Raw genomic sequence first — 24,814 nt, forward strand, 5'->3', positions numbered from 1 at the left:
CAAGGGATATCGCACTGGTGGAACCACATGTCGCACTTCCTGAATGAAGGTACGCACCAGGGAATGCAAAGCCAGGGAGCGTTGAAAGAAAACCGCCAAGTCCAACACCTGGCCCTTTACAGTACTCAAGGCCAAATTCTTTTCAACGCCTCTCTGAAGAAAAGTCAAAATTTAAGACACCGAAAAGGAACCTGGGTGAAACCCCACTGATTCACACCATGAAATGTGCGCTTTCCACGTCCGATGATATACCCTCCTGGAAGTAGACTTCCTCGCTTTGAGTAGTGTCGAAATCACCGACGCAGATAAGCCCCTATCCTTCAACACCTGGCTTTCAACAGCCATGGTGCTAAAATCTGCAACGGTAAAGCAGGGTGGAAGATCAGCCCTTTAGATAGCAGATCCTACCTGAGATGCAGGCGTAACCAGAGGCACCAGGTCGGCGTACCAGGGCCGACAGGGCCACCAGAATGACCGGAAATTCCCTCGGCCTCGAACCTGCACAACAGCCGTGGCAGAAACTTGAAAGGAGGAAAGACGTAGATCAGATGATACTGGCCCCACGGAGTGACCAGAGCATCTGAGGCATCCGCCAGAGGGTCCCGACACCTGGCCACAAACCTCTGTACCTTCCTGTTGATTTGGAATGCCATCAGATCTACCTCTGGAAACCCCAAGCGAAAACAGATCTGTTGAAATACCTCCTGATGGAAGGACCACTCCCCTTGGTCCAATATTTGATGACTGAGGTAATCTGCCTGCCAGCTGTCCACCACCGGAATGTGAACAGTGGAGATGGCCGGGACGAAACGCTCTGCCCACCATAGAATGCCACCTACTTCCAGGCTGCCTAACACACTCCTTGTTCCTCCCTGGTGGTTGACGTGTGTCGCCACCGTGGCATTGTCTGACTGGATCCGTATTGGGAGCCCCTGAAGTCAATCCGTCCAATTATCCAGACAGAGTCTTGATCGCCCGGAGTTCCAAGTTGTTGATAAGTAGCCTGGATTCCTCTAGCGTCCAGTGACCCTAAGCCCAGTTCAGGCCCAGGACTCCTCCCACCCAGACAGACTGGCATCAGTGGTGATCACTGTCCAGTACAGCGGGAGAAAGGATTTTCCCTGCCGAAGAGACGGGGAATGAAGCCACCAGATCAGGGACCCTTTGGTTCCTTGACTAAGCCAAATCTGACTGTCTGGAGACTCTGAATATTTGTCCCATTCGAATGTAGACACCATGAGGCCCATTACCAACATGCAAGTCCACAGAGAGACCCACCTGCTGGACAGCAACAAGCAGGCTACCGTCTGTAATATCTGGAGTTTGTTCTGCGGAAGGACCACTCTGGCCCGAGCAGAATCCAGAGTCAGACCCAGATAAACAAATTTCTGAACTGGACTCAACGCAGTCCTTTGGTAATTTATCAGCCACAAAATCTGCCAAAGTCTAAACAGTGATCTCTACATCACTACTCAGGGCCGCTGGGGACTCTGCTCGCAGCAGGTGGTTGTCCAGGTAGCCCAGAACACCAATTCTCGCTGGCGCAGCAGTGCCAGAACTGGAGGCCAACACTTTGGTGAAGACTCGAGGAACGGAGGCGAGACCAAAGGGTAACGCCACAAACTGATAATGCTCCTCTCCCAGAGCAATGTGGAGGAACTGCTAGTGCTGTGCACAAATCAGAATGTGCAGGGAAGCATCCTTGATTTCGATGGAGGCAAGAAAGTCCCCCTGATGAAGAGATTCCACCACGGAGCAAATGAACTCTATTCTGAACTTTCGCATCCGCACATAGCGGTTCAGGGCCTTGAGGTCTAGAATCGGATGTACCGAAGCCTTTGGGGATCATAAATAGGTTTACATAAAAGCCCTGGAAACAATCCGACACCGGAACTGGGACAATCACCCCTTGGAGCAACAGGCTTTCCACTGTGCCCCAGAAGGCAAACAAGTGGTCCAGAGACAGATGCAGATTGGATGGAAAAAATCTGCTTGGGGACAAGTCTGGAACTCGATCTTGTAACCAGACAGAATTACTTTGTGGACCCACTTGTTGTTTATCAGACAGAGGTCCATGGGCCCGGAAACCAGCGAAGACATCCCCCCACCTGGACTGCGAGTGAGGGCGCATCTTCATGCCGAAGGAGACTTATCTGGGGGTCTGGAGAAGCCCACTCTCGGTTTGCCCGACCAGGGCCGCTTGGAACCTCCCGAGGGGGGTGTGAAAGACTTTGAGCCTTTGTCAGTGAACCCTGACAACTAAAAAACTTTCTGTGTGCTGAGAAGGAAGGGTCACACTTGTGACTTGGCTACTTCCCCTTCTTTGACTGAGGAAGAAAAATACTGTTCCCCCCGTGACACTCTCAATGATATTATCCAGAGTGGCCCCAAACAAATGATCGCCTTGAAAAGACAGATCATCTGGGGCCTTTTTAGAGGCCTAGTCCGCAGTCCAACACTTCAGCCACAATAACCGAAGCACTACCGCTGAAATAGATAGCTTAGAAAGCAAAGGAGCTGTGTCCCAAAAGGCATCGCAGACAAACTGCAGCCCCTGGATCAGTTGGTCTGCTAAGTTTGTGAAGGCAGGAGGAAACTGGTTACCTTCCAGGTCACGGCACAACAGCTTCACCCATTCTGTCAGCTTTTGCGACACCAGAGCAATAGACAAAACTGGTCAAAGCGCTGAAACACGCAATAGCGAACATAGTGTGGCTCAGAGACTCTGCCTTCCTGTCAGCTGGGTCTTTAAAGCCCAGAGAGTCCTCAATCGGAATCATAGTGGTTTTGTTCAACCGACAAACCGGGGGATCCACCACAGGTGGAGTTTTGTCCATTTTTTGAGAAGACTCTCCTCAAAGGGATAACGCACAGCGAAACACTTTGGGATCACAAAGGGGCGTTTTGGACACTCCCATTCTTTATAGACAAACTTGTCGAAAAAGGAGGGGAAAAGGGAACACTTTTGCTGCGCCAGGCGGCTTATGAGTGCCAAAGGGGACCGGCACCTTCACCGCAGCCGTGGCTGCATCCTCCATTTTTAAAGATCTGGGAGCGCGGCCGCAGACCCCGCAGGGTGGGCCCCGTCCACGGCAGCCAGATCAGATTCAGGATCTGATGAGAAAGAAAAGAAGCAGGGGAAGGCGGGGGGCACTTCTTGCTATTCTGCCGCCCAAGAGCCACCTCTTGGACGCCGGCTATGGAAAAATGCCCACCGGTCGTGCTGCACGAGTCTACCACAGACGAAGGAGAACCATGTAGCCTCCCAGGAAGAGAAAGAGAGAGAGAAAGAGGATTCGGGCACCGGACCCAGTGCCTCCCCCCCCCCCGGTAAGCACAGCACCTAGGCGGCGTGCACCTCCAGCCCACCTGTACTCAACCCCTTCCCCCAGGACCCACCACAGGCACACTACCCCATATGGAGGGAGCAGGGGAAAAGGGGGGTTACCAAGGGACCTCCATGGCCAGGAAAAGAGGGTGCAGGGACAGAGGGGTCCAGTAGGACCAACCAACCCAGGGAGGGGCCAGCGTCTGCCACAAAAACCCTCTAAGGGGAAAGGGGGACATTTACTTACCATACCAGGACCAAGCAGGCACCGCTCCAGACAGAACCTCCTTGCCACTGAAGTGGGGAGCGCTGTCAGCCATGAGGGACACTGCGAGACTCATGCCGAGACCCGGGCGTATGCGACCTTGCGAGGTGTTTAACTCGCAAGGACAGCCCCCGTCCAGCAGGGCTATATCATGGCTGACCTAGCGCATAGCTGCAGTCTGCATGTGCTCGCTGGTCCGACTGGGGTGACCACTGGCAGTTGATTGTAGATCTCACTGGAAAAATCCATATTTTTATATGTATGTATATCGTATATCATATGTATATCACCTAGGACTGCCCATGGGCATAGCCGAGTTTTTTTTTCTAAGTGTCCTACTCCTGTAGGGAGTGATATAACCCTATGGTTCTGAATAAAGAAGGCTGTGTCTGTCAATGAACTAATGAGAAAGGTAATTTTTAATAACATTTAATCACAATATGACTTGTGCAGCAACTGTATTTGCTATATTTTTTTTATTATTTGCCTTTTCCCCCACAAAAATGGAGTTACCCTTTACGTCAATGCTACTGTGTAAATGTGCTAGTGGTTTTTGGCTAAGCCAAAATGGCATACATACCTGGTGCTTGAATGGTGGTGACACAATGGTAAAAAACATCACACTACCCCTAGAGTGGATGCTTCATTTAGCGACAGTGCTGCTGGTCTCCTCTAACCTGCAGGATCTCTGCAGATATCAGCAATCACATACTGGTGCAGGAAGTCTCTCCTAATCAATAACTTATTTGCGGCCGATACAGTACATGTCACATTACCTACTAAAGTGAGCCGCATACAAGTTATTATCATCAGGAGACTTCTGGGGGTAAGAGCTTATTTATGCAATGTGCAGCGATCATTGCAGTTAGGAGATCAGCAGCACTGTCATTAATTGTCTTGGCCATGTCCCACTGCTTGCACATGTGCAGTAGAACTCCATAGACTCCAGGAGACATATCAGTCTCTTGGTCTCATAGAAGTCTGCTTGGCTTTACTTTGCACACACAGGCATCGAGAAGGAATGAACTTTAAAAGATATGTTCAATGATTTCAAACGTTTTAAAGCAGCTTAGATATAATAAGCTGAAAGTTTTCTTTAACATGTAGAAAGCACTTATTGCACATATCACATGGTTAGCAGTGCAGTTTAAAATGTTAAGGTATCCACTAGCTTGTAAAGAACATTGACAAAGCATGACAATGTAAGGCCATCCATACACAATGTGACCCGTGGTTGCAGGAAAGAAATTAGCATGATTCCCCCATGAACACAGACAGTGCTGACAGGGGAATACCTCCTGGGGAGCCATTGTCTACTTCCAACAGGGGGGCAGGCCCATGCAGGGGAAGCCGTCCCCGCCAGAAGAAGACAGTGATTATCGCTAGCAGCTGCTATATAACCTCAAGGGAATGCAGCAGGCTGGTTCTACCCAAGTTGATCGATCAACTTTGTACATTCAGCCTTGCCCATTAACGGTTCAAATCTCCTACTGAACTAGCCAAGATTTGATCTGTGTATCAACAGACCTGTACTCTTCGCACCACAATGCAATGCAGGTTTGTTGGTACCTACTGTATCTGTGCATTGGGGTGTTTTGCACATTGTGTATGTTTCCAGGTGATGTGCACACTTTCCAGGCTAAGAGGCAGAGAGAAGTCTAACATGGAGATAGTATTATAAACCCGCCCACCACCTCCATTACTACAGAACCCTTCCAATGCATGTGGCAACCATCATGGAGTCCAACATCAACATTTATTTTTTATTTATTTTACTTTCAAGGTAAGGCCCCTTTCACACATGCGGACATTATGTCCGTATTTCATCCATCCGTTTGCGGATGATATACGGACATACATGCATTCCTATGGGATAGCGGGTGTCTGTGGATGAACATCCGCAGACACCCGATATTGTCCGCCTCCGCTATTGTCCGATTCTGCAGATGGAGGAAAATCCTATTTTTCTATCCGTTTGCAGAGCGGATCGGATGAACACGGACAGTCGGTCCGTGCTCATCCAATCCACATAGAGGAGAGCGGAGAGCTGACAGGGCGGTCCCTGCACAGTGTGCTGGGACTGCCCTGGTATCCACCGGCTCAGCGGGGACAACGGAGCGATCCTCACTGAGCAAGCGGATCATCACGGGGCAGATCATTACTGATCCGTCCCGTGTGAAAGGGGCCTAAGGGTTTTATTTGAAATACAACATCACTGTTGATCACTCCTCCCTTAGAAACTTTTGAACCCTCCACTGTACGAAAGCGAATGGGTGACAGTCAGCTTTCAAGAAGCAGTGGCTATCGCATTGATGTGAAAAATATACTTTTTTTAAATATTTCACTTCTGCAATAAAACAGATCACTTGTTAAAATTGTCTGAAATTAACATTTTAATATTCTGTGATAAAATAGTAAAGAAAAAATAATGGAATAATGGAATGCAGAATAAACTTACGTAGAATACGCTGGTGCAACCCAGTATGGATTCTGTTCTGCCTCTTTGGCATGACGAAGGATGGCTTCCCTTGGGTTACTGTCATCAGTCTTGTCCAGGGCAATGTTTTTCACAATGAAGGAGGACAGGGTGCCTCCGTGAGTGCCCACACGCCCACCACGACCTGCAACATCACAGCAACAAGTCATTAAAGATCAACTATGAAAATGACACAAGCGTGTAAATCTATGACCAAGATTACAGAAGAGTTTCATAGAAATAAATTATGTAGAAACTTCAGTATTGTTATTCATATTATTAAGCCTAGTGGAACACTATTCCATATGTTACACACAAGCTCTACACTGACAAACTGTACATGGCTGCTGGTAGTTTGGTTTTCAGTTTGTTGAAAGCTCTGAATTATTGTAATATTTTTCTGATTATTGAAAGAACTGTTGCGGCCTCATAATTATGGCTTGAGGCATCATTGTATTATGAATCACCAAATTTCATATCCAGGGAGTTCCTTGAGCAATTGAGTTTAATTGTTACAATTTTATATATATATATATATATATATATATATATATATATATATATATATATATCATTATCCTTTTATTTTGAGAGCAGTGATATATACCGTGTATATATATATATATACGGTATATATCACTGCTCTCAAAATAAAAGGATAACGACAAAAAAAACAAAAATGCCAGTAAAAAAAATATGAATTGACGTATGAGTTGCATGGGTTATATGAGCACCAAAGTATAAAATCTAACGATATCAACAATTTAGGTTAATTCAAAATCCACCAGCTTCTGCACAGTTCCTGGCCTTGGCTATGCCCATCTAATGCATTTTACCCGGATTGGGTTTAAGAGGTAGAAGAGGCCTGGAGCAGAGGATATTTAAGCCCAGCAAACGACTGACAACAATTTTAATCAATTAAAACAACTGAACATTCAAGCATCTTCTTATACAACTAAATCTTATACTTGGAAGGGGGTGCATTAGGACAATAGATGGATCGATGTGGATCTGGGCCTATTAATTACCTTGCTCAATGTTTGAATACAAAATTGCTCTCAATCCTATACATTTGATGTGCCAAAGCTCCTAATAGAACCTGGTGCCACCATTAGCCCTATATAAGCAATGATTGTATTTTTTTTTTATTTTTATTAATGCCGATTTTTTTTTATAATTGAACAATTTGGTTTCAAACCCACAAGAACAAGGTTTGTTTGTAAAATTAACATGGATGGAGCCATGCAAATCACTCCAAGAAATCCCAGAGGACAGGTCCAGAACTGCTGAAGTATGGCAGATTAGGGCTAAAATACATAGCCACGTGTTGCTAGTTTTTGGACCTGTGATAAAGTTTTACACAACTACCTTGAATGTATATTTCACAATATTTTAAAAGAGGGACCGTTTAGTATATTTCGGCTCATTCCACTATTTCCTACATGGCTTTGCCATCTCATTACTCCCCAAAGCATATACAGTGAGACTATTGGGTTGATTAATTAAAGGCAAATATACTGTTCACTTTGCATGGAAATTTTGCCCAGGGCTTAGTGAAGGAGGTGAAGCTCTGCATTTTTTTATTCTCCTTGCACAAGATTGAGTACCTTTGCAGTGTGAAATTTCACCACCTCCACTAAGATCTGGGGCAAATTTCCTTGCAAAGTGTTCAGCCTATTTGCCTCTAGTAAATCAACCCCTATGGCTCCCTTCTCTTGTAATGATGAAAGCTAACCAGCTCGAACAAGGTATACGTATGAAAATTGGATATCTTGGTTCTAGATTTAAAAAAGAAAATGTGATTTTTTTTATTTTATTTATTTTTTTTAGAGAAAAAGAATCATACTTACCTAGGTGTATGCAGCATCAGTCCGAGAGGACTGAGCCGGATTCTGGTCCGGGCATGTGGGCCGATTTCCCGAACATATGGTTGCGATTCTTTCCGATCCTGGACTGGCTCTGTGATATCAACAGACAGTGGACTTCAGCCCGCTGTCTGCTAAAAATGAATCACAGGAGTACAGAACGAAGTGCACTCCGAAGTGATCCACAGAAGTACAGCCACATGAGCTTTGGCTGTACTTCTTCTTTAAAGCTTTATGTGGGCTAAGTAAAATCTTTGCACAGACCGAAAACCAGAACAGAAAGCACAGTTAAGTGATCACTGCTGGTTAAAGTTTTTAATGGTGAAATTTCCTGGAGTTTTGTTCTGTATGTGCACAATAGTGTATGTCTTCTTTGGTTTGCTGCAGTATCAGTTTCAGCAATGACATAAGCTATGTTGTAGGACGGTGGACCTCTGCCAGTGGAGAGACAGGGACCTGTATCATTCAACTACTTGATGATGCTGATGACACCCAGTCAACAAATAAATAAATAAATATATATAAATATATATATATATATATATATATATATATATATATATATATATATATATATATTACACACACATACACAAATACATACACAGGGCTTTTTTTCAGCAGGAACATGGGCGAACGCAGTTCTGGCACCTCCAGCAGAATGTATGCAATGGCAACAGGTGCTGGGGTGTGCTGGAGGGTCTACTGATGCTGGCTGCTGGGGGATCTATTATTGCTAGAGGGGATCTATTTTTGATTGGCGGTCTATTGTTGCTGGTGGGAGATCTATTGTTACTGGAGGGGCATATGTTGCTGGGGGGAGCTTATGTTGCTGGGGGTCAATTGTTGCTATAAGGCATCAACTATTGAGAGAGGGTTCTATTGTTTTTGGCTGCTAGAGAATCCATTAATGCTGGCTGTTGGGAGATCTGTTGTTGCTGCCAGGGGTCTATTATTGCCGGGGTGATATTTTGTTGCAGGGGTTCCATGTTGCTTTTCATGTTATTAACAAATTTCATACAAATTACTTAGCACAACAAAATGATACTTGGTTCTGTATTCTCTAAATTAGGTGGTCCTAGGAGGTGGAACCAAGGGACGGTGCTCGAAGGTGGGTAGGGGGTGGAGACGAGGGGCGACTCAGAAGTACAGAGTTTCAACACCTATTCGCTGAGAAAGAAAAAGCTATATATATTCACATTATATAGACACACACACACATATGTGTGTGTGTGTGTGTGTGTGTGTGTGTGTGTGTGTGTGTGTATATATATATATATATATATATATATATACACACACACACACACACAGGGTATATGATCGATATGAACTATTGGGGTCTGGCTTTCATCAGGAAATCAAAGTTGATCTTACATCCCAACAGCCAAACAAAAGTGTTTTTTTTTGTTTTGTTAGGCCCGGCATAGCAGCCCTGTATGCAGTGCCATACACCTGTAAAGCAATGCTGAAAAATATGAGATGGGTCTATTAATACTATTAGCTTTGCCTTGGAGCCGTGCCATGAAGAGAATGAGTGCAAGTGTCAGACTTCGGGGGCTCTACAACTTTGCTGTGACTCACAGCAGTGAACATGGCTATTCATAGCCCAGTAATTGCAGACATCTCTATTAAGGCATTCTTTTGAACACTCGCTTCCTCTGTGACACATTGGCACTTGGCATCAAAGAGTCTAGCAGATCTAAGATTACGTATCTGTTTTGGTAGGACAAGCACGCTCCCCTTACTCGTGCCTGGCCACTGGAATTGAATTGCATAACTCACGTCGCTGTAACCACAAATGTCAAGAACTTCTAAAATGACCAAAACTCTGGAAAGGCCCATCAGTCAGGTCCAAGGGAATAGCGGTTATCTGACCACTGTGGTTAGGATTATTATGTCTTCATAATAACATGCCTGACTAATAACATGCCTGACTAATAGATCTGTGCATCATATGTGAAAGGTCTTAAAACAGTCACTCACTATGAGATTGTAATCCTCTGCCATTTCTCTTGAAGGCCTTGCAGTGCTGGGGTCCAGTTTTTGATTCCCGCAAGGAACATTATCATTAGAGGGTTTGAAAGTTCTTCTTGCATTCTTGAGGGCTTCCTCTAAGTTTTTCAAATTCTTCCAAAATATCTATTTAGTATTTTAATGTCCCTCTGAGGTGAGTGCAGGTACTGATAAGAACTGAGCCGTGTGTTCTGTGAGTTTTATGAATAGAGGCATACGAGGTGTGACAAATTTAATTCCTGAAATGGACTGGTAATAACCCTATCAAACACCTCTGTATTCTTCAAACGATCAAAAGAAATTTGAAGACAACATTCTTTTTGATCTGCTGTATCTGCCGATTCCAAAGACACCATCTTTGTGGTAATTTCATTCCCAAATTCTGTTAGAATCTGCTTCACTGTTTCCTTGTCCATGTTCATTTTTTCCACCATCCTTCGCACGCTCAAGCTTTGAATCTGAGCAGACGAGGGTTCACACAGTGTCCACATTTACATCCATCCTTTGCGTTTTTTAGCTGCCCGCTTCTTACATCATCGCGAACATCTCCCCGCCCCTCCTTAAATGTCCTATGCCATTAAAAAAAAACCTTGATTTCTATGGTATGTTCACCATAAGCATGTTGTAACAAAGCAAAAGTTTTGCTCATAATCATGGTGCTACGCCATGGGCATTCCGGGAATTAAATTGTGGCACCTTATAACTGAACTTAAAAAAAAAAAAACTAAAACCTGTTACAGAATTAAGCTATAAAAGCACAAGTTTATTGACTTCAACCAAAACAATAGATTAAAAAAAAAAAAAAAACTTGAATCCTCAGAACCATAAGGACTTGTTCACACTAGTGCGATTTCAGATGCCACTTGAGTCACACAGAATCCCATGACAATGAAAATCACATTGTTTTTAATAGTGTTCATTCACATCAATGCTACTCAGCAGGGAACGATTTTGGAAAAGATTCCTTTATTTCTTTGCTTTTTGGTGTGATTCTAGTGCCATTTTAACCCCATAGAATATGCAAACCACTTCTAAGTATTACTACATAATCTCACTTAGAGTTGGATCATAGCAGTGTGAACTCCTAAATGCATACCTGATCCAAAGGAAGGCAAAAAAAACAAAACTTCTTAAGTGTGGGCCAAACTTCCTCTAAAGCCCCACACACACTATCAGATTTTCTGCTGATTTTTGTCTTCAGATTTACCAAAACCATGTAGTACAAGGACATGCCTGATTGCATACACATTGAAACGCCTAAGGTTTGACCTCATATTAGATGGTTTTGTTAAATCTGAAGGAAAAAAAAAATCAGTAGAAAATGTGATAGTATATATGGGGCTTAAGTGCCCTTTTAAACTACATACTGTATGTTAGGGCTGCATTGCACATTGCAGGTGCAATGCAATGACCAACTGAAATCCATTGTTTCCATAAGGTCCAGCTTGCTCCAACACACTGTTGGTGTACGTTGGATGAAAACTAAACAAGCTGCATTTCAACACATTACAATGCCATTTGTCGTAAGGGAAACCGGCAGTGAAGCCTTTTGGCTTCACAGCCAGTTACCTACGGCGCATGCTACTGAGATGTGTGCAAACCTGGAAATCAACTACAAATACGTCTTACCTCTGTGCTTGCCAACAAGGGTTTCTCCACCAAGTACGAAGACATGTTTTGCTTTTAGGTCAAATACTTATTTTACTTACTGAACTGCAACTCAATTTAGAACATTTGTATCATGTGTTTTTTTCTGGATTTTTGGTTGACATTCGGTCTCTATCATTTAAAATACACCTATGATAAAAAAATGATAGACCCTTAATTTCTTTGTAAGTGGGCAAATGTACAAAATGTGCAGGGGATCAAATAATGATTTTTTTCCACTGATATATATATATATTATATATTAATGGCTGTGCGTTGAGTTATTTTGAGGGGGCAATAAATTTACACTGTTATACAAGCTGTACACTCACTACTTCATTGTAGTAAAATGTAATTTCTTCAGTGCTGTCACATGAAAAGATATAATAAAATATTTACAAAAATGTGAGGGGTGTACTCATCTTTTTGAGATACTGCGTGTATATATATATATATATATATATATATATATATAAATATATATATATTTATATATATATATATTTTTTACTCAAAGTTGGGCTTTAGGTAGGGAACACTGCTGCGCCCTTCAAATAAATTGCTTAAACTGGGAGTGTGGGACATGTAGGCACACCACCCACCACGTCACTTTTTACTTAAGTCTTTGCAACAGAATTTATGCTCACATCATGGCATGATCAAAGATGGCCGTACACAAAACTAAAGTTTCAGCTGAATTCTGTGAATTTGGACAAACCCGAGCCATGGGTGGCCCCACCCCCACCACCCAGGTTGAAAAAGTAGGATTGAGTAATGCAAACCAATCACCTCTGAAGTATTCTGACAGTTGTGGGTGCTGGCAATGTGAGATTTGTCCATTTATGCTGTTTAGCATTTAATGGATTTGCTGAACAAAAAAAAAATCTTTACAAGCATGGCCAGCTTAAGTCTATGCAAATACTTATTGCAGAATGTTGAATTTCGTATAGGAACTGCCATGGGTTCCCATGGTGCTCTGGAGATGATGGTTGACCTAAAGCGATTATTTGGCACCTCCTGGTACCTAGTATCCTGAGGAGCTTATTTTAACTGTTTACAGGTACCACATGCTTCATTACAGCAAGATTCCGCACAGGAGCTGAGCAGAGCAGGTTGCCTCTGTTTATTCTGACCTTCGCCCATATGTGATATATGTTGTGGACCTGCAGTATGTCATCGTACCTTTCACCACCAAGACTCAGGTTACATCATAAGAGAAGCACTTCATCATGCTGGGTAAAGCTTATCAGATTTCCGGCACATACTCCAGGAGTGCCACACAGCAACAAGTGCATTTCAGGGAAAAAACACAGAGCATGGACAGCAAATGACGTATGAATGAAACAAATCTGGACAGGAAACTTTAGAAGTATAAATGCTGAGATAATAATCTACCCAACAATATTTCACTGACTGATATCATGCATAGCTGAAATCCAAATACACTAAATCACATATTAGGAGCAGATCAACAGAATGTTGAGGTCATACATTCTGCCATTAACAGCTAAAAGAATATTTTATACTCTACAAAGCAATAGAAAAATATCAAACTGGAACCAGAAACTTAACTTTTCCTTAATTTTTTTAAAAAGTTCACTATACTTTTAAACTGAACACTGGCCACTCAAGGGAAATAAATCAACTTTGTGTGTACCAAATGGTTTAAAAAACCTCAGATATTACCTTGTAAAAGCAACAGAGACATTGGCCCTGTGCTGCACAAAGCGTATGCAGACTGAGTAGGTCGATCTACTACAGGCTGTCTGCAGAAAATTACAGGAGGGGGCAGAGACAAGACCTGTCACCCAGCACAAGGAGAGAGAGCAGCAGTGATCGGTCCTAAGAAGATCCTGCACAGGGGCAAAGTGCACAGTGAAAGTGCCTCACTGCTCAGGGGTATCTCCTAACTAGATTGGGAATACCAATAATTCTCAGGACCTCGTGACATCACCCTTGCTAGGCACCATGAATGAAAGCTGTGATAGAAGTATAATTTTTTGTTCCCCTTGGGTTTCTCCCTTTTTTAATGTGCAATATGTGTTTGTATTTGCAATGCCTTGGAAAAGTTTTCATACCCCTTGACATTTTCCACATATTGTCATTTACAACCAAAAATGCAACTGTATTTTATTGGAATTTTATGTGATAGACCAACACAAAGTGGCACACAATTGTGAAGTGGAAGGAAAATAATGGTTTTATATTTTTTTTTATACAAATAAATATGGGAAAAGTGACGTGAATTTATATTCAGCCTCCCTTGAGTTAATACTTTGTAGAACCACCTTTTGCTGCTATTACAGCTGCAAGTCTTTTTTGGGGATGTCTCTACCAGCTTTACCCATCTAAAAAGTGAAATTTTTGCCCATTCTTCTTTGCAAAATAGCTCAAGCTCTGTCAGATTGGATAGAAAGCGTCTGCGCACAGCAATTTTCAAGTCTTGCCATAGATTCTCAATTGTATTTAGGTCTGGACTTTGACTGGGCCATTCTAACGCATGGATATGCTTTGATCGAAACCATTCTATTGTAGCTCTGGCTGTATGTTTAGGGTCATTGTCCTGCTGGAAGGTGAACCTCCGCCCCAGTCTCAAGTCTTTTGCACACTAACAGGTTTTCTTCTAAAATTGCCCTGTATTTGGCTCCATCCATCTTCCCATCAACGCTGACCAGCTTCCCGGTCCCTGCTGAAGAAAAGCATCCCCACAACATGATGCTGCCACCACCATGTTTCACAGTGGGGATTGTGAGTTCAGAGCGATGTGCGGCGTTAGTTTTCCGCAACACACAGCATTTTGCTTTTAGGCCAAAAAGTTCAATTTTGGTTTCATCTGACCAGAGCACCTTCTTCCATGTTTGCTGTGTCCTCCACATGTCTTCTCACAAACTGCAAATGGGACTTCTAATGGCTTTCTTCTTGCCGCTCTACCATAAAGGCCAGATTTGTGGAGTGCACGACCAATAGTTGTCCTGTGGACACATTGCCCCACCTGAGCTGTGGATCTCTGTAACCCCTCCAGAGTTAGGCAGGTCATACATGGGTCGAATTACGAAAGAATTTTCTTTCAAAAATCTTATCTAAGCATTTTCGTTCGAATGTCGTACCATTAGTGGGCTGCAGCAACAGTCAATTTTCGTACAGCCATCGAATTTGAGTTATCAGGCATGTTGGAAATTATTTGAAAAACAAACGATTTTCTAATCAATGATGGGAGAATCATGCAAAAAATTTAATCAAAAAATAAATGCGCATGAGTGCAAGAAAATAAAATTTCCAGACACGAAAATCCTTTTCTTTAGCAACATGAGATGAAATTGAAGGCTTGGTTGGTCGAATTTCAAAATCAATAGTGGCACTATCGGATCACAAAACGCACAAAATTTCTGATTTTCAAAAGAAAATTCTTTCGAAATTCGACCATGTATGGTCAAGCCTTAACATCTTCTGCGGTACAGCTCAGTATCAAGTTGATAACTAGATGTGGCCCTACCAGAAAGGAATGTAAATCTTAAAATTGAATGCACAGAAATATAAATCCTTTCGGAGGTAAAACCGCTCCACCATATTTGATCAGTGTATGTAGCTATGTGCTTGGAGGTTAACTTTAAAGTACATGAAAACCCTAACTGATGGACATTTAGTTTGCTGTGTATAAAACACAATTGCAAATTCTCAAGATGAGAACATTGGACCGTAAATACCCGTGCAATGTGCATTACCACAGTCTCTATTGGAAGAGCATATGACAGGTTGACAACACAGGACAAAATTGGAAGACCGGAACAGAGAATTGTCATCCTGTAATAGGAACTGCCTGCAGAAAGCATTTATGGTAGGATCACCCAATTTTATTACAGCAGATTTAAAACTATTGAAAATGTCTTTTGAGATTGCATTATATACTTTAAAGAGGAACCTCACTTGAAACCAACATCCCCCCAAAGCCCCTTTTTTCTGAGTAGTCCACAGTACAAATCAATACAGGAGAAATCAGATTCACATGTTTGGTGATGTTCTGTAGGGATACACCATGCCATCACTGTGTAAGGGGTCCTGTATCTCCATTTATGATGTCATCAGGAAGGCAGCTGTCTCTTCTGCATTCTTGCAGCTGCCCCCCCCCCCCATGACATGCAGTATTAGGCAATAAAACACAACGGAGCATGCACACTAGAATAACCCATGGCCTCTCACCAGGGCAAGAACCAGAATTCCCTGGAAAAAGGTAAAAATGAAAAATAATAATATAAAAGCAGTTTGCAATTGCTAGGTAGGGATGAGATAGCAAGAGGTGGCCGGGGAGGATGAAAGTACGCTTTAATGATTGGGTTTGCATCTACTTTAGAGAGCAATAAATGTGAAGGTCCCATGTAAAGATATTTCAAGGCTAAAAATGGATGTATTAGCACAAATTAGATGCTCACTAGTAATACACGATAGTTTAAGGAACATTTAACCAATTATGATATGTTGGTATATGCAAATTTCCAAAATGAATAATACGCCTGCATCTGCAAGTTAAAAAGTGGGCCTTTTATTGCATCTGAATTTAACACAGCTGCAAAAAGTTCATTTTTCACACTGGCGACATCCCGCTTTTAAAAACAAAAGGTGCAAAAATGTGCTTAAATACGTCTTTGTGAAAAAGGAATGCGCAGTGACTGGATGAACAATGCAAAAAATGTGTAAAAGAGAGTTTAACATAAACAGCGTACAAGGCTGCAGAGGGGAAAAAATGCACCTGATATATTTTAGATCTGTCACTGCCAGGAAAAAGGTCACCAAGAACTGGTAACTGTAGAGTTAATAATAGAACGTCGCTGTCTGCCTATATGTGGCCATGTCTACTGATTTTTTCCAGCAGCATGAAAATTTTATTTGTGAAAGTGCATCTGTCATCATGAATGAGCATTTTACTTTCAATAATGCCATTAAAATATCTATAGCTTGTTCAAGCCATTTACACTGATGGGATTTTTTCTGCTCGGGATCAAAGAACAGCAACAGTGGCCAAACAGCTGAACACAGCTAAAAGGCTAATAAATATGTTGCCTGATAAAAAAAAAAAAAAAAACGATTGTAACTCCGGCACTCATATGATCTTCCTAGACCTGCTGAACTATGTGGATGTTTTATACAACGATGGCCATACATGGCTTAAATCAGCGGCAATTCAAGTTGTGGGTGGCTGTGCTGACATTACCTGGCTCAACAAACTTTAAATGATAAATCAAAAAAGCCAACCAGAAAGAAAAAACTACTAATAGTTCTTGTGGTCCTTGTCTCCGGTGGATAATTTCCCTCACATCCTCTCTGGGTGACAGTGTAGTCACCAGGACATGGCAAAATTTTACTGAGAATTCGGAGAGCAATGTAGCACCAACCCCCCCCAAGTGTAGGATGCTGGACAAATGTAGCTTTTTGGGAGCAGTGATCGATTGTTCAGGTCTATTCAGGGTTTCAAAGGTTTGGAGTTGGATCGCCTCCCCCTGCCTCGGGAAGAATCTTCCAGAACATAGGGAGGGAGTTTCAAATGACCAGCCTAAATAGAGTGGGGGAAATAATTATTTGATCCCCTGAAGATTTTGTATGTTTGCCCACTAACAAAGAAATGAAGGGTCTATAATTTTTTTTATCATAGATGCATTTTAAATGATAGAGATAGAATATTAACCAAAAATCCAGAAAAAAAAAACAAAATTGATACCAATGTTATAAATTGAGTTTAAGTTTAGTGAGCAAAATAAGTATTTGATCCTCTACTAACCAACAATAATTCTGGCTCCCACAGACTGGCTACAGTTTGTGCTCATGTAGTACACAGATTAGTCCTGTCAATTTAAGAAGGTGCTCCTAACAACAACTTGTTATGTGTATAAAAGACACCTGTCCACAGAATCTCTTCTATTCAAACCTCATCATCAGGACAAGGCCAAAGAGATGTCAAGTCACTTTACTCACTGAACTGCAACTGAATTGATAACATTTGTATCATGTATTTTTTCTGGATTTTTGGCTGCATTTATGGGGTTGATTTACTAAAGGCAAAAGAGACTGTGCACTTTTCAAGGTGCAGTTGCACTCTGCAAGTGCAGTTGCTCCAGAGATGAGTAAATGAGGTAAAGCCGCACTTTGCAAAGAATACCCAATCACGAGTAAGGAAAAAATAAAAGACATTTTTGCTTGCACGTGATTGGATGATGGAAGCCAGCAGAGCTTCTGCTAATTTACTAAGGTCTGGGGCAACTTCACTTGCAGAGTGCAACTGCACTTTGCAAAGTGCATACTCAATGTGCCTTTAGTAAATCAACCCCTCTGTCTCTATCATTTAAAATACATCTAGGATAACAAATATAGACCTTATAGACCCTGTATTTCTTTGTAAGTGGGCAAACCTACAAAATCTGCAGGGGATCAAATAATTATTTTCCCACTGTATTTATCATGGCATAGCAAATTCCTGAAGATGAGTGCCCAGAAGGTGGCTGAGGAGGTGATAAAAAGTCTGAAGCCCTGGAAAGATTGTTCTCTGAGCATGAGGGGGGCTACTGCCTAAGGTAACCTGTGGACTGTGAAGCTGTACATGAGGCCTCAGCAGCGTCTAGGCTGTGGGCCTGAAGCGATCTTCTGAACAGGTGGCTGTGGGACTTCACCACAAGGAAATCGGGTCTGGAGAAGTCTTTGCCTCCCTCACTGGTCTGTGTCTGACGGAAGCTTGAAGGTGTGCAGCTCTCCTGGGGACATGTGAGTAATGTCCCTGAATTGATTCCTGGTGACTGTGTGTGTGCTTTTGAGATATAAGTGCCAGAGTTTGCAGCTTGGGCTAAGATGGCTCTCACAGTACTGGACATTCCCCTTTCCTCAGCAGAATTCTGGAGTGTGAGCCTAGAAAAAAATATCCTCCTATTTATTGTGCAGCGTTTTGGAGTATCTTGTGACCTAACCCCTTTTCTGTTTGAAGTTCTTCAAACAATACATCTTAACCAGTTCCCGACCGGTGCATGCCGATGTACGTCGGCAGAATAGCACGGGCAGGCATATTGGCATACAGGTACGTCCATTCTTAAATGCTGCCCTGCCATTGCGAGCGCGCCGCCCTCGCGTGTCGGTTGAGACCCCCGTGAGTCTGGTCGCGGGTCCCGCGGACCCGATCACCGTGGGGATAGCCACGATCGTATCACGGGGCGGCTGAACTGGAAGATGCCGTTGTAAACAGCATCTGCCTGTTCTGCCTAGCAACAAGTGACGCTGATCTCTGCTCCATGTGATTGGAGCAGAGATCAGTGTTCACTATCACAAAGCCCAGCCCCCCACAGTTAGTAACACACCCCCGGGAACACTTAACCCCTACACTGCCACCCACCCCCTGGTTAACCCCTTCACTGCCAGTGTCATTTACACAGGAATCAATGCATTTGTATAGCATTGATTGCTGTATAAATGACAATGGTCCCAAAATTGTCCAATGTGTCCGCCACAATGTCGTAGTCTGATCGCCACCATTACTAGTAAAAAAAAAAAAAAAAGATTACTAAAAATGCCATAAAACTATCCCCTATTTTTTAAACGCTATAACTTTTGCGTAAACAGAACCAGCGACCCCTGCGGGGGTAGACCTACATCTTTAAAGACTGAAAGAATAAAAGTTGGGATTGAGAAAGCTGTTTAAAGAGGAAGTAAACCCTGATGGGTTTACTTCCTCTTTTTTTCCCTGCAAAGGTAAAGCATAATGGACTACTATGCATCGCATAGTAGCTCATTATGTGTCACTTACCTGACACAGGAGCCAGTGAAGTCGCCGCTGATCCCTGTAGTCCGCCGCGTCCATCTTGCTGGTGGCGTCTCGCAGCTCCGACCAATGACAGCGGCGAAGCCGCGATGACGTCACTCCCGCGCATGCGCACGGGAGTCGCGTCTCGCAGCTCCGACGCTGCCATTCGGCGAAGCCGCGATGACGTCACTCCCGTGCATGCGCACGGGAGTTGACAAATTAGGCAAATCCATTCTTGGACTTGCCGCATTTAGTGCGCCTGCGCGCCGCTGTCTACGGCGCATGCGCCGTAGACAGCGGTGCCCATTTTCGGGCAAATATCTCCTAAACCATATAGGTTTAGGAGATATTGCTTGGACCTACAGGTAAGCCTTAATCTAGGCTTACCTGTAGGTCAAAGTGGTTTGAAGGGGTTTACTTCCTCTTTAAAGGCTCAAACCAAAGTCTCTTCAGCGGTTTAAAATTTGTATGCCGATATTTTTGTACATGTAATAAAAAAATACTTATGCACCCATACATAAGATCTTGTGGCAGTCACCGTTTTGAAATCTTAGGGGATAACATTGCTATAAATTCATAATTAGGGGAGCCTATGTGTCTCAGCATGCCAAACATACACAAAAAAGTTGTGGTCTGATAAAAGTTTGTAATGGTGAGGGAGAGCATGAGGATAATATGAACCTGTATTTGCAAAGTATGGGTAAAGCACAGGTTTGCACTGAAGTAACTGTTGATGTGACTCACATCTTTACATGCTTGCTCTTCTAGATTTGTATTACTCTGTTAGTTGTAGGGAGCTATAGATTAGCCAGCAGAAGGCTGATACATTATTCTGTTCACACTGCCCCATAATAGATGAGGCGATAATATACAGTGCATCCGGAAAGTATTTACAGCACAGAACTTTCCCCCCATTTTGTTATGTTACAGCCTTATTTCAAATTGGGTTAAATTCATAATTTTCCTCAAAATTCTACAAACCATACCACATAATGACAATGTGAAACAAGTTTGTTTTAAATCTCTGAAAATGTATAAAAAAAAAACAAAAACAAAAAAACACATGTACATAACTATTCACAGCCTTTGCTCAATACTTTGTTGAAGCACCTTTGGCACCAATTAAAGCCTCAAGTCTTTTTTGAGTATGATGTTACAGGCTTGGCACGTTTTTTTTTTGGGCAGTTTTTCCCATTCTTCTTTGCAGGACATCTCAAACGCTATCAGGTTGGATGGGGAGCATTGAGTGCACAGCCATTTTCAGAATTCTCCAGAGATGTTCAATCGGGTTCAAGTCTGGGCAACTCAAGCACATTCACAGAGTTGTCCCGTAGCCACTCCTTTGTTATCTTTGCTGTGTGCTTCACTGTAGGGAGGGTATTGGCCAGGTGATGAGTGGTGCCTGGTTTCTTCCAGACATGACGCTTGCCATTCAGGCCAGAGTTCAATTTTTGTTTCATCAGACCAGAGAAATGTTTCTCATAGTCCGAGAGTCCTTCAGGTGACTTTTGGCAAACTCCAGCCAGGCTGTGCCTTTTGCTGAGGAGTGGCTTCCGCCTGGTCACTCTACCATACAGGCCTGATTGGTGGAATGCTGCAGAGATTGTTGTTCTTCTTAAAGGTTCTCCTCTCTCCACAGAGAAACGCTGGAGCTCTGTCACCGGGTTCTTGGTCAGCTCCCTGACTAAGGCCTTTCTTCCCCACTCAGTTTGGGGCCTGCTCTAGGAAGAGTACTGGTGGTTCCAAGCTTCTTCCATTTACAGTTGATGGAGGTCACGGTGCTCATTGGGACTTTCAATATTGCAGAAATTTTCTGTACCCTTCCTCAGATCTGTGCCTCGATACAATCCTGTCTCAGAGGTCTGCAGACAATTCCTTGGACTTCATTTCTTGGTTTGTGCTCTGACATGCACTGTTAATTGTGGGACCTTACATAGACAGGTGTGTGCCTTTCCAAATCATGTACAAATCATGTACAAATCAACTGAATTTACCACAGGTGGACTCCAATCAAGTTGTAGAAACATCTCAAGGATGATCAGTGGAAACAGAATGCACCTTAGATTAATTGCGAGTGTCATGGCAAAGGCTGTAAATACTTATGTACATGTGATTTTATTTTTAATACATTTGAAAATAGTTCAAACTTCTTTCCAGTTGTCATTATGGAGGATTGTTTGTAGAAATTTGAGGAAAAAAATGAAATGAATCCATTTTGGAATAAGGCTGTAATGTAACAAAATGTGGAAAAAGTGAAGCGCTGCAAATACTTTCGAGGTACACTTTATCAGCCACACAAGGAGTGCATTGTTTTCAATGGGTCAGCTGATTAACAGATTTGCATTGTGAGAAGCAGCAGTAAATTACAACCATTGTGTAGCCCTGCAAAGCAGAAAGCAAAGCCCAAGTTTGTAAATAAGCAAATATGGCTTCCCCCATACAAATACAGGTACATTTTCCATGTATATTCCATGTACATACAAATATTTACATATTTCAGATTTTTAAAAACACATTGATAAGATTATTTACATCAGGCTGATGTCTTTTACATGTTTACAGTTTTATCCTTTTAGCTCCCTTTAAATATTTGCTTAGAGTTGTTCATTACGCTAAACCAAACTAAATTTCAAGAATTCTTGTAACTGAAAAAGTTAAACATGGTAGTTTAGAGAACTAACAAAAACTTCTTTGTATGTTTATGACAAGTGTGGACTATACTGAACTCATTGGATGGCTCATATAACAGGGAACCTCCTTTTGCAGCATATTGAAAAAAAAAAAAAGGATCGAAGAAGGAATGTCTTTTGTTGTTCATATCTATCCATTATGCGGCCTGCACAGTAGTGCACATTAAGCATTGAGCATTTTAACTATGATTACCAAGCACAGTTTTTCTTTACAAAGCTTGTTGTGTTCATTGCATTACAGAGCTCATATAGGAACCAATGTTCCAAACAACAAGAGGGAGTAACACCAGATTTTACACTTGGCCCCACATGTGCTACTTGGCAAATTAACCTCAGGATTTTACCAATTAACCTGTGAAATCTGCCACAGAGGCTTCCAATCCATGGATACTGGAAGGCCCACTGTGCGATTGGGGGTCTCTATCTACCACCAGATATTTTCACTCTTATAGAGAGAATAGCCAGACTGTCTGGTTTCGTCACCATACCTTCAGCAAGAGGAACAGGGGGGATTTCCCCCCATTGGAATGCTTGAATAGAACATAGCATCAGATCAACTAATGCTGCGTACACATGGTCGGAATTCCGGCCAGAAAAAGACAGATGAGAGCTTTTCATCGGAAAATGCTACCGTGTGTATGCTCCATCGGAATTTAGCTGTCTGAATTTCCGCCAGCCAAAAATTGATAGCATGTTCTCAATTTTCCCGACGGAAAAACTTTCTATTGGTAATTCCGATCGTGTGTATGCAATTCCGACACTCCAAAAAATCACGCATGCTCAGATTCAAATACGAGACAGAAGCTATTGGCTACTGGCTATTGAACTTCCTTTTTGTAGTCACGTCGTACGTCACCGCGTTCTAAACTATCGGAATTTGGTGTGACCGTGTGTAGGTAAGACAGCTTGAGCGGAATTCCGTCTGGAAAACCATCAGCGCTTCTTCCGACGAGAATTTCGATTATGTGTACGCGGCATAACATTGCAGTACAGATCAGTAGATTGTTTTGAAGAGTTACTGAATCCAAAGTTAATTTCACAATCTATTCTTCCGGTAGATAAATCTTCTGTATCGCTAAATCTACCAAAGATGTTTTTTGAGAGATAGTCATACAGAACTTTTCCCAATTTATAATTCAACCTAGACCTGAAGAAAGGTCAAGGCTGTTGAAAGATTCTTCTTCAACTGATCCTCTGAAATGACAAGTCCATCAATAACTGATATTCTAAAATTGCAGACATTTCCCGAAAGTGATTGTAAAGTTTTGTTTTAACCATTTAAGCCCTGAACAATTTTGCTGGCCAAAGACCAGAGCACTTTTTGCGATTCAGCACTGGGTCGCTTTAACTGACAATTCTGTGGTCATACGACGTGGCCCCCAAACAAAGTTGACATATTTTTTTCCCCCAAAAATTGAGCTTTCTTTTGGTGGTATTTGATCACCTCTGTGGTTTTTATTTTTTGCGCTATATAAACAAAACTATAGCGACGATTTTGAAAAAAAAACACTTTTTTTGCTTTTTGCTATAATAAATATCCCTCAAAAATATATAAAAATATATAAAAAATGTTTTTTTTTCCCTCATTTTAGGCCGATACATAATAGTTATAAATAATCCTCGCGCCACAATGATTAAACAACTAGAAAGAAAAAAAGGTATGGTTGCAGCAAAACACCGGCAGGGGTACAAACCCTCCCCTAAATAGATATGATATTTAATTACTAAGTGGTGTTGCGCTCCACAATTAATTAGCATGGATAAATAAATGTATATGTCAATGGACGGTACACCAAATAGTTTAAATAACTACATGTGACTAATTAAGCTAGTGATTTCAAATGTCCACCTCCCACGGTGAATAAGTGCCAACTAAGCAGTATCCAATCACGTGCACTGTGACGATTGGATCCTCTTTAACTTAGGAAAATAAAGTGCATGCAGTGACAATAAGAATAAACAAATTCTAATGCCGCGTACACACGACCAGACTTTTCAACATCAAAAGTCCGACGGAACAATTCCGGCAGACCATTCGATCGTGTGTGGGCTGCAGCGGACTTTTGATTTGCAAAAGTCTGACAGACTTTAGAAATGGAACATGTTTCAAATTTTTCCGCCAGAACTCCGCCGGACCCAGTTCCTACCGAGAAATCCGCTCGTGTGTATGCTAGACGGACAAAAACCGACACGAGGGCAGCTATTGGCTACTGGCTATGAACTTCCTTATTCTAGTCCAGTCGTACGTCATCATGTTCAAATCCGTCGGACTTTGGTGTGATTGTGTGTGGCCAAGTCCGTTCATTCGGAAAGTCTGTCAGAACTCTGTCAGAACTCCGTCAGAACTCCGTCGAAAGTCTGTCGGGCCTAGTCCCTCGAAAAGTCCGGTCGTGTGTACGTGGCATAAGGTTACAATGGAATCCAGGATGTGACTCAATCCATAAAGTGCACACAGTGTCAAAACAGTGTAAATAAATAGAGAAAAAATATATTGGCAAATATTTAACAAAAAAGTGAGAATAGTTGATATCCAATAAAAGTGAAAAAGAATAATTGATATCCGATAAAAGTGACAGTGTCTCTTTCTATGACATAAAAAAACAGTCCGTATTCAGACATGCTGTATGTGAATCCACTCTGTGTCATAAAAAGGCAGTAACGCCATAAACAAGGAACATAGGTCCACTGGTGATCTCGTGAATTCTCAAACAATAGGTGTCCACACACTAGGTGCAATGACTACCTTACCTCAC

The 24,814-nt window shown here is 42.3% G+C and overlaps 1 protein-coding gene across 1 annotated transcript in view; it reads right to left on the bottom strand.

Annotated features, from left to right (window-relative positions):
- WDR70 (WD repeat domain 70) overlaps nucleotides 1-24,814 on the bottom strand; it is a 436,397-nt gene that overhangs the window by 12,906 nt on the left and 398,677 nt on the right. The window contains exon 17 of the mRNA XM_077462835.1: nucleotides 6,052-6,214. Coding sequence (XP_077318961.1) covers nucleotides 6,052-6,214 — 163 coding nt within the window. The remainder of the gene's footprint in view (nucleotides 1-6,051; nucleotides 6,215-24,814) is intronic.

The sequence above is a fragment of the Lithobates pipiens genome, unplaced genomic scaffold (genome assembly GCF_037356315.1).
Source record: "Lithobates pipiens isolate NorthernLeopardFrog02 unplaced genomic scaffold, aLitPip1_a1.2 Scaffold_3, whole genome shotgun sequence".
Classification (NCBI taxonomy): domain Eukaryota; kingdom Metazoa; phylum Chordata; class Amphibia; order Anura; family Ranidae; genus Lithobates; species Lithobates pipiens.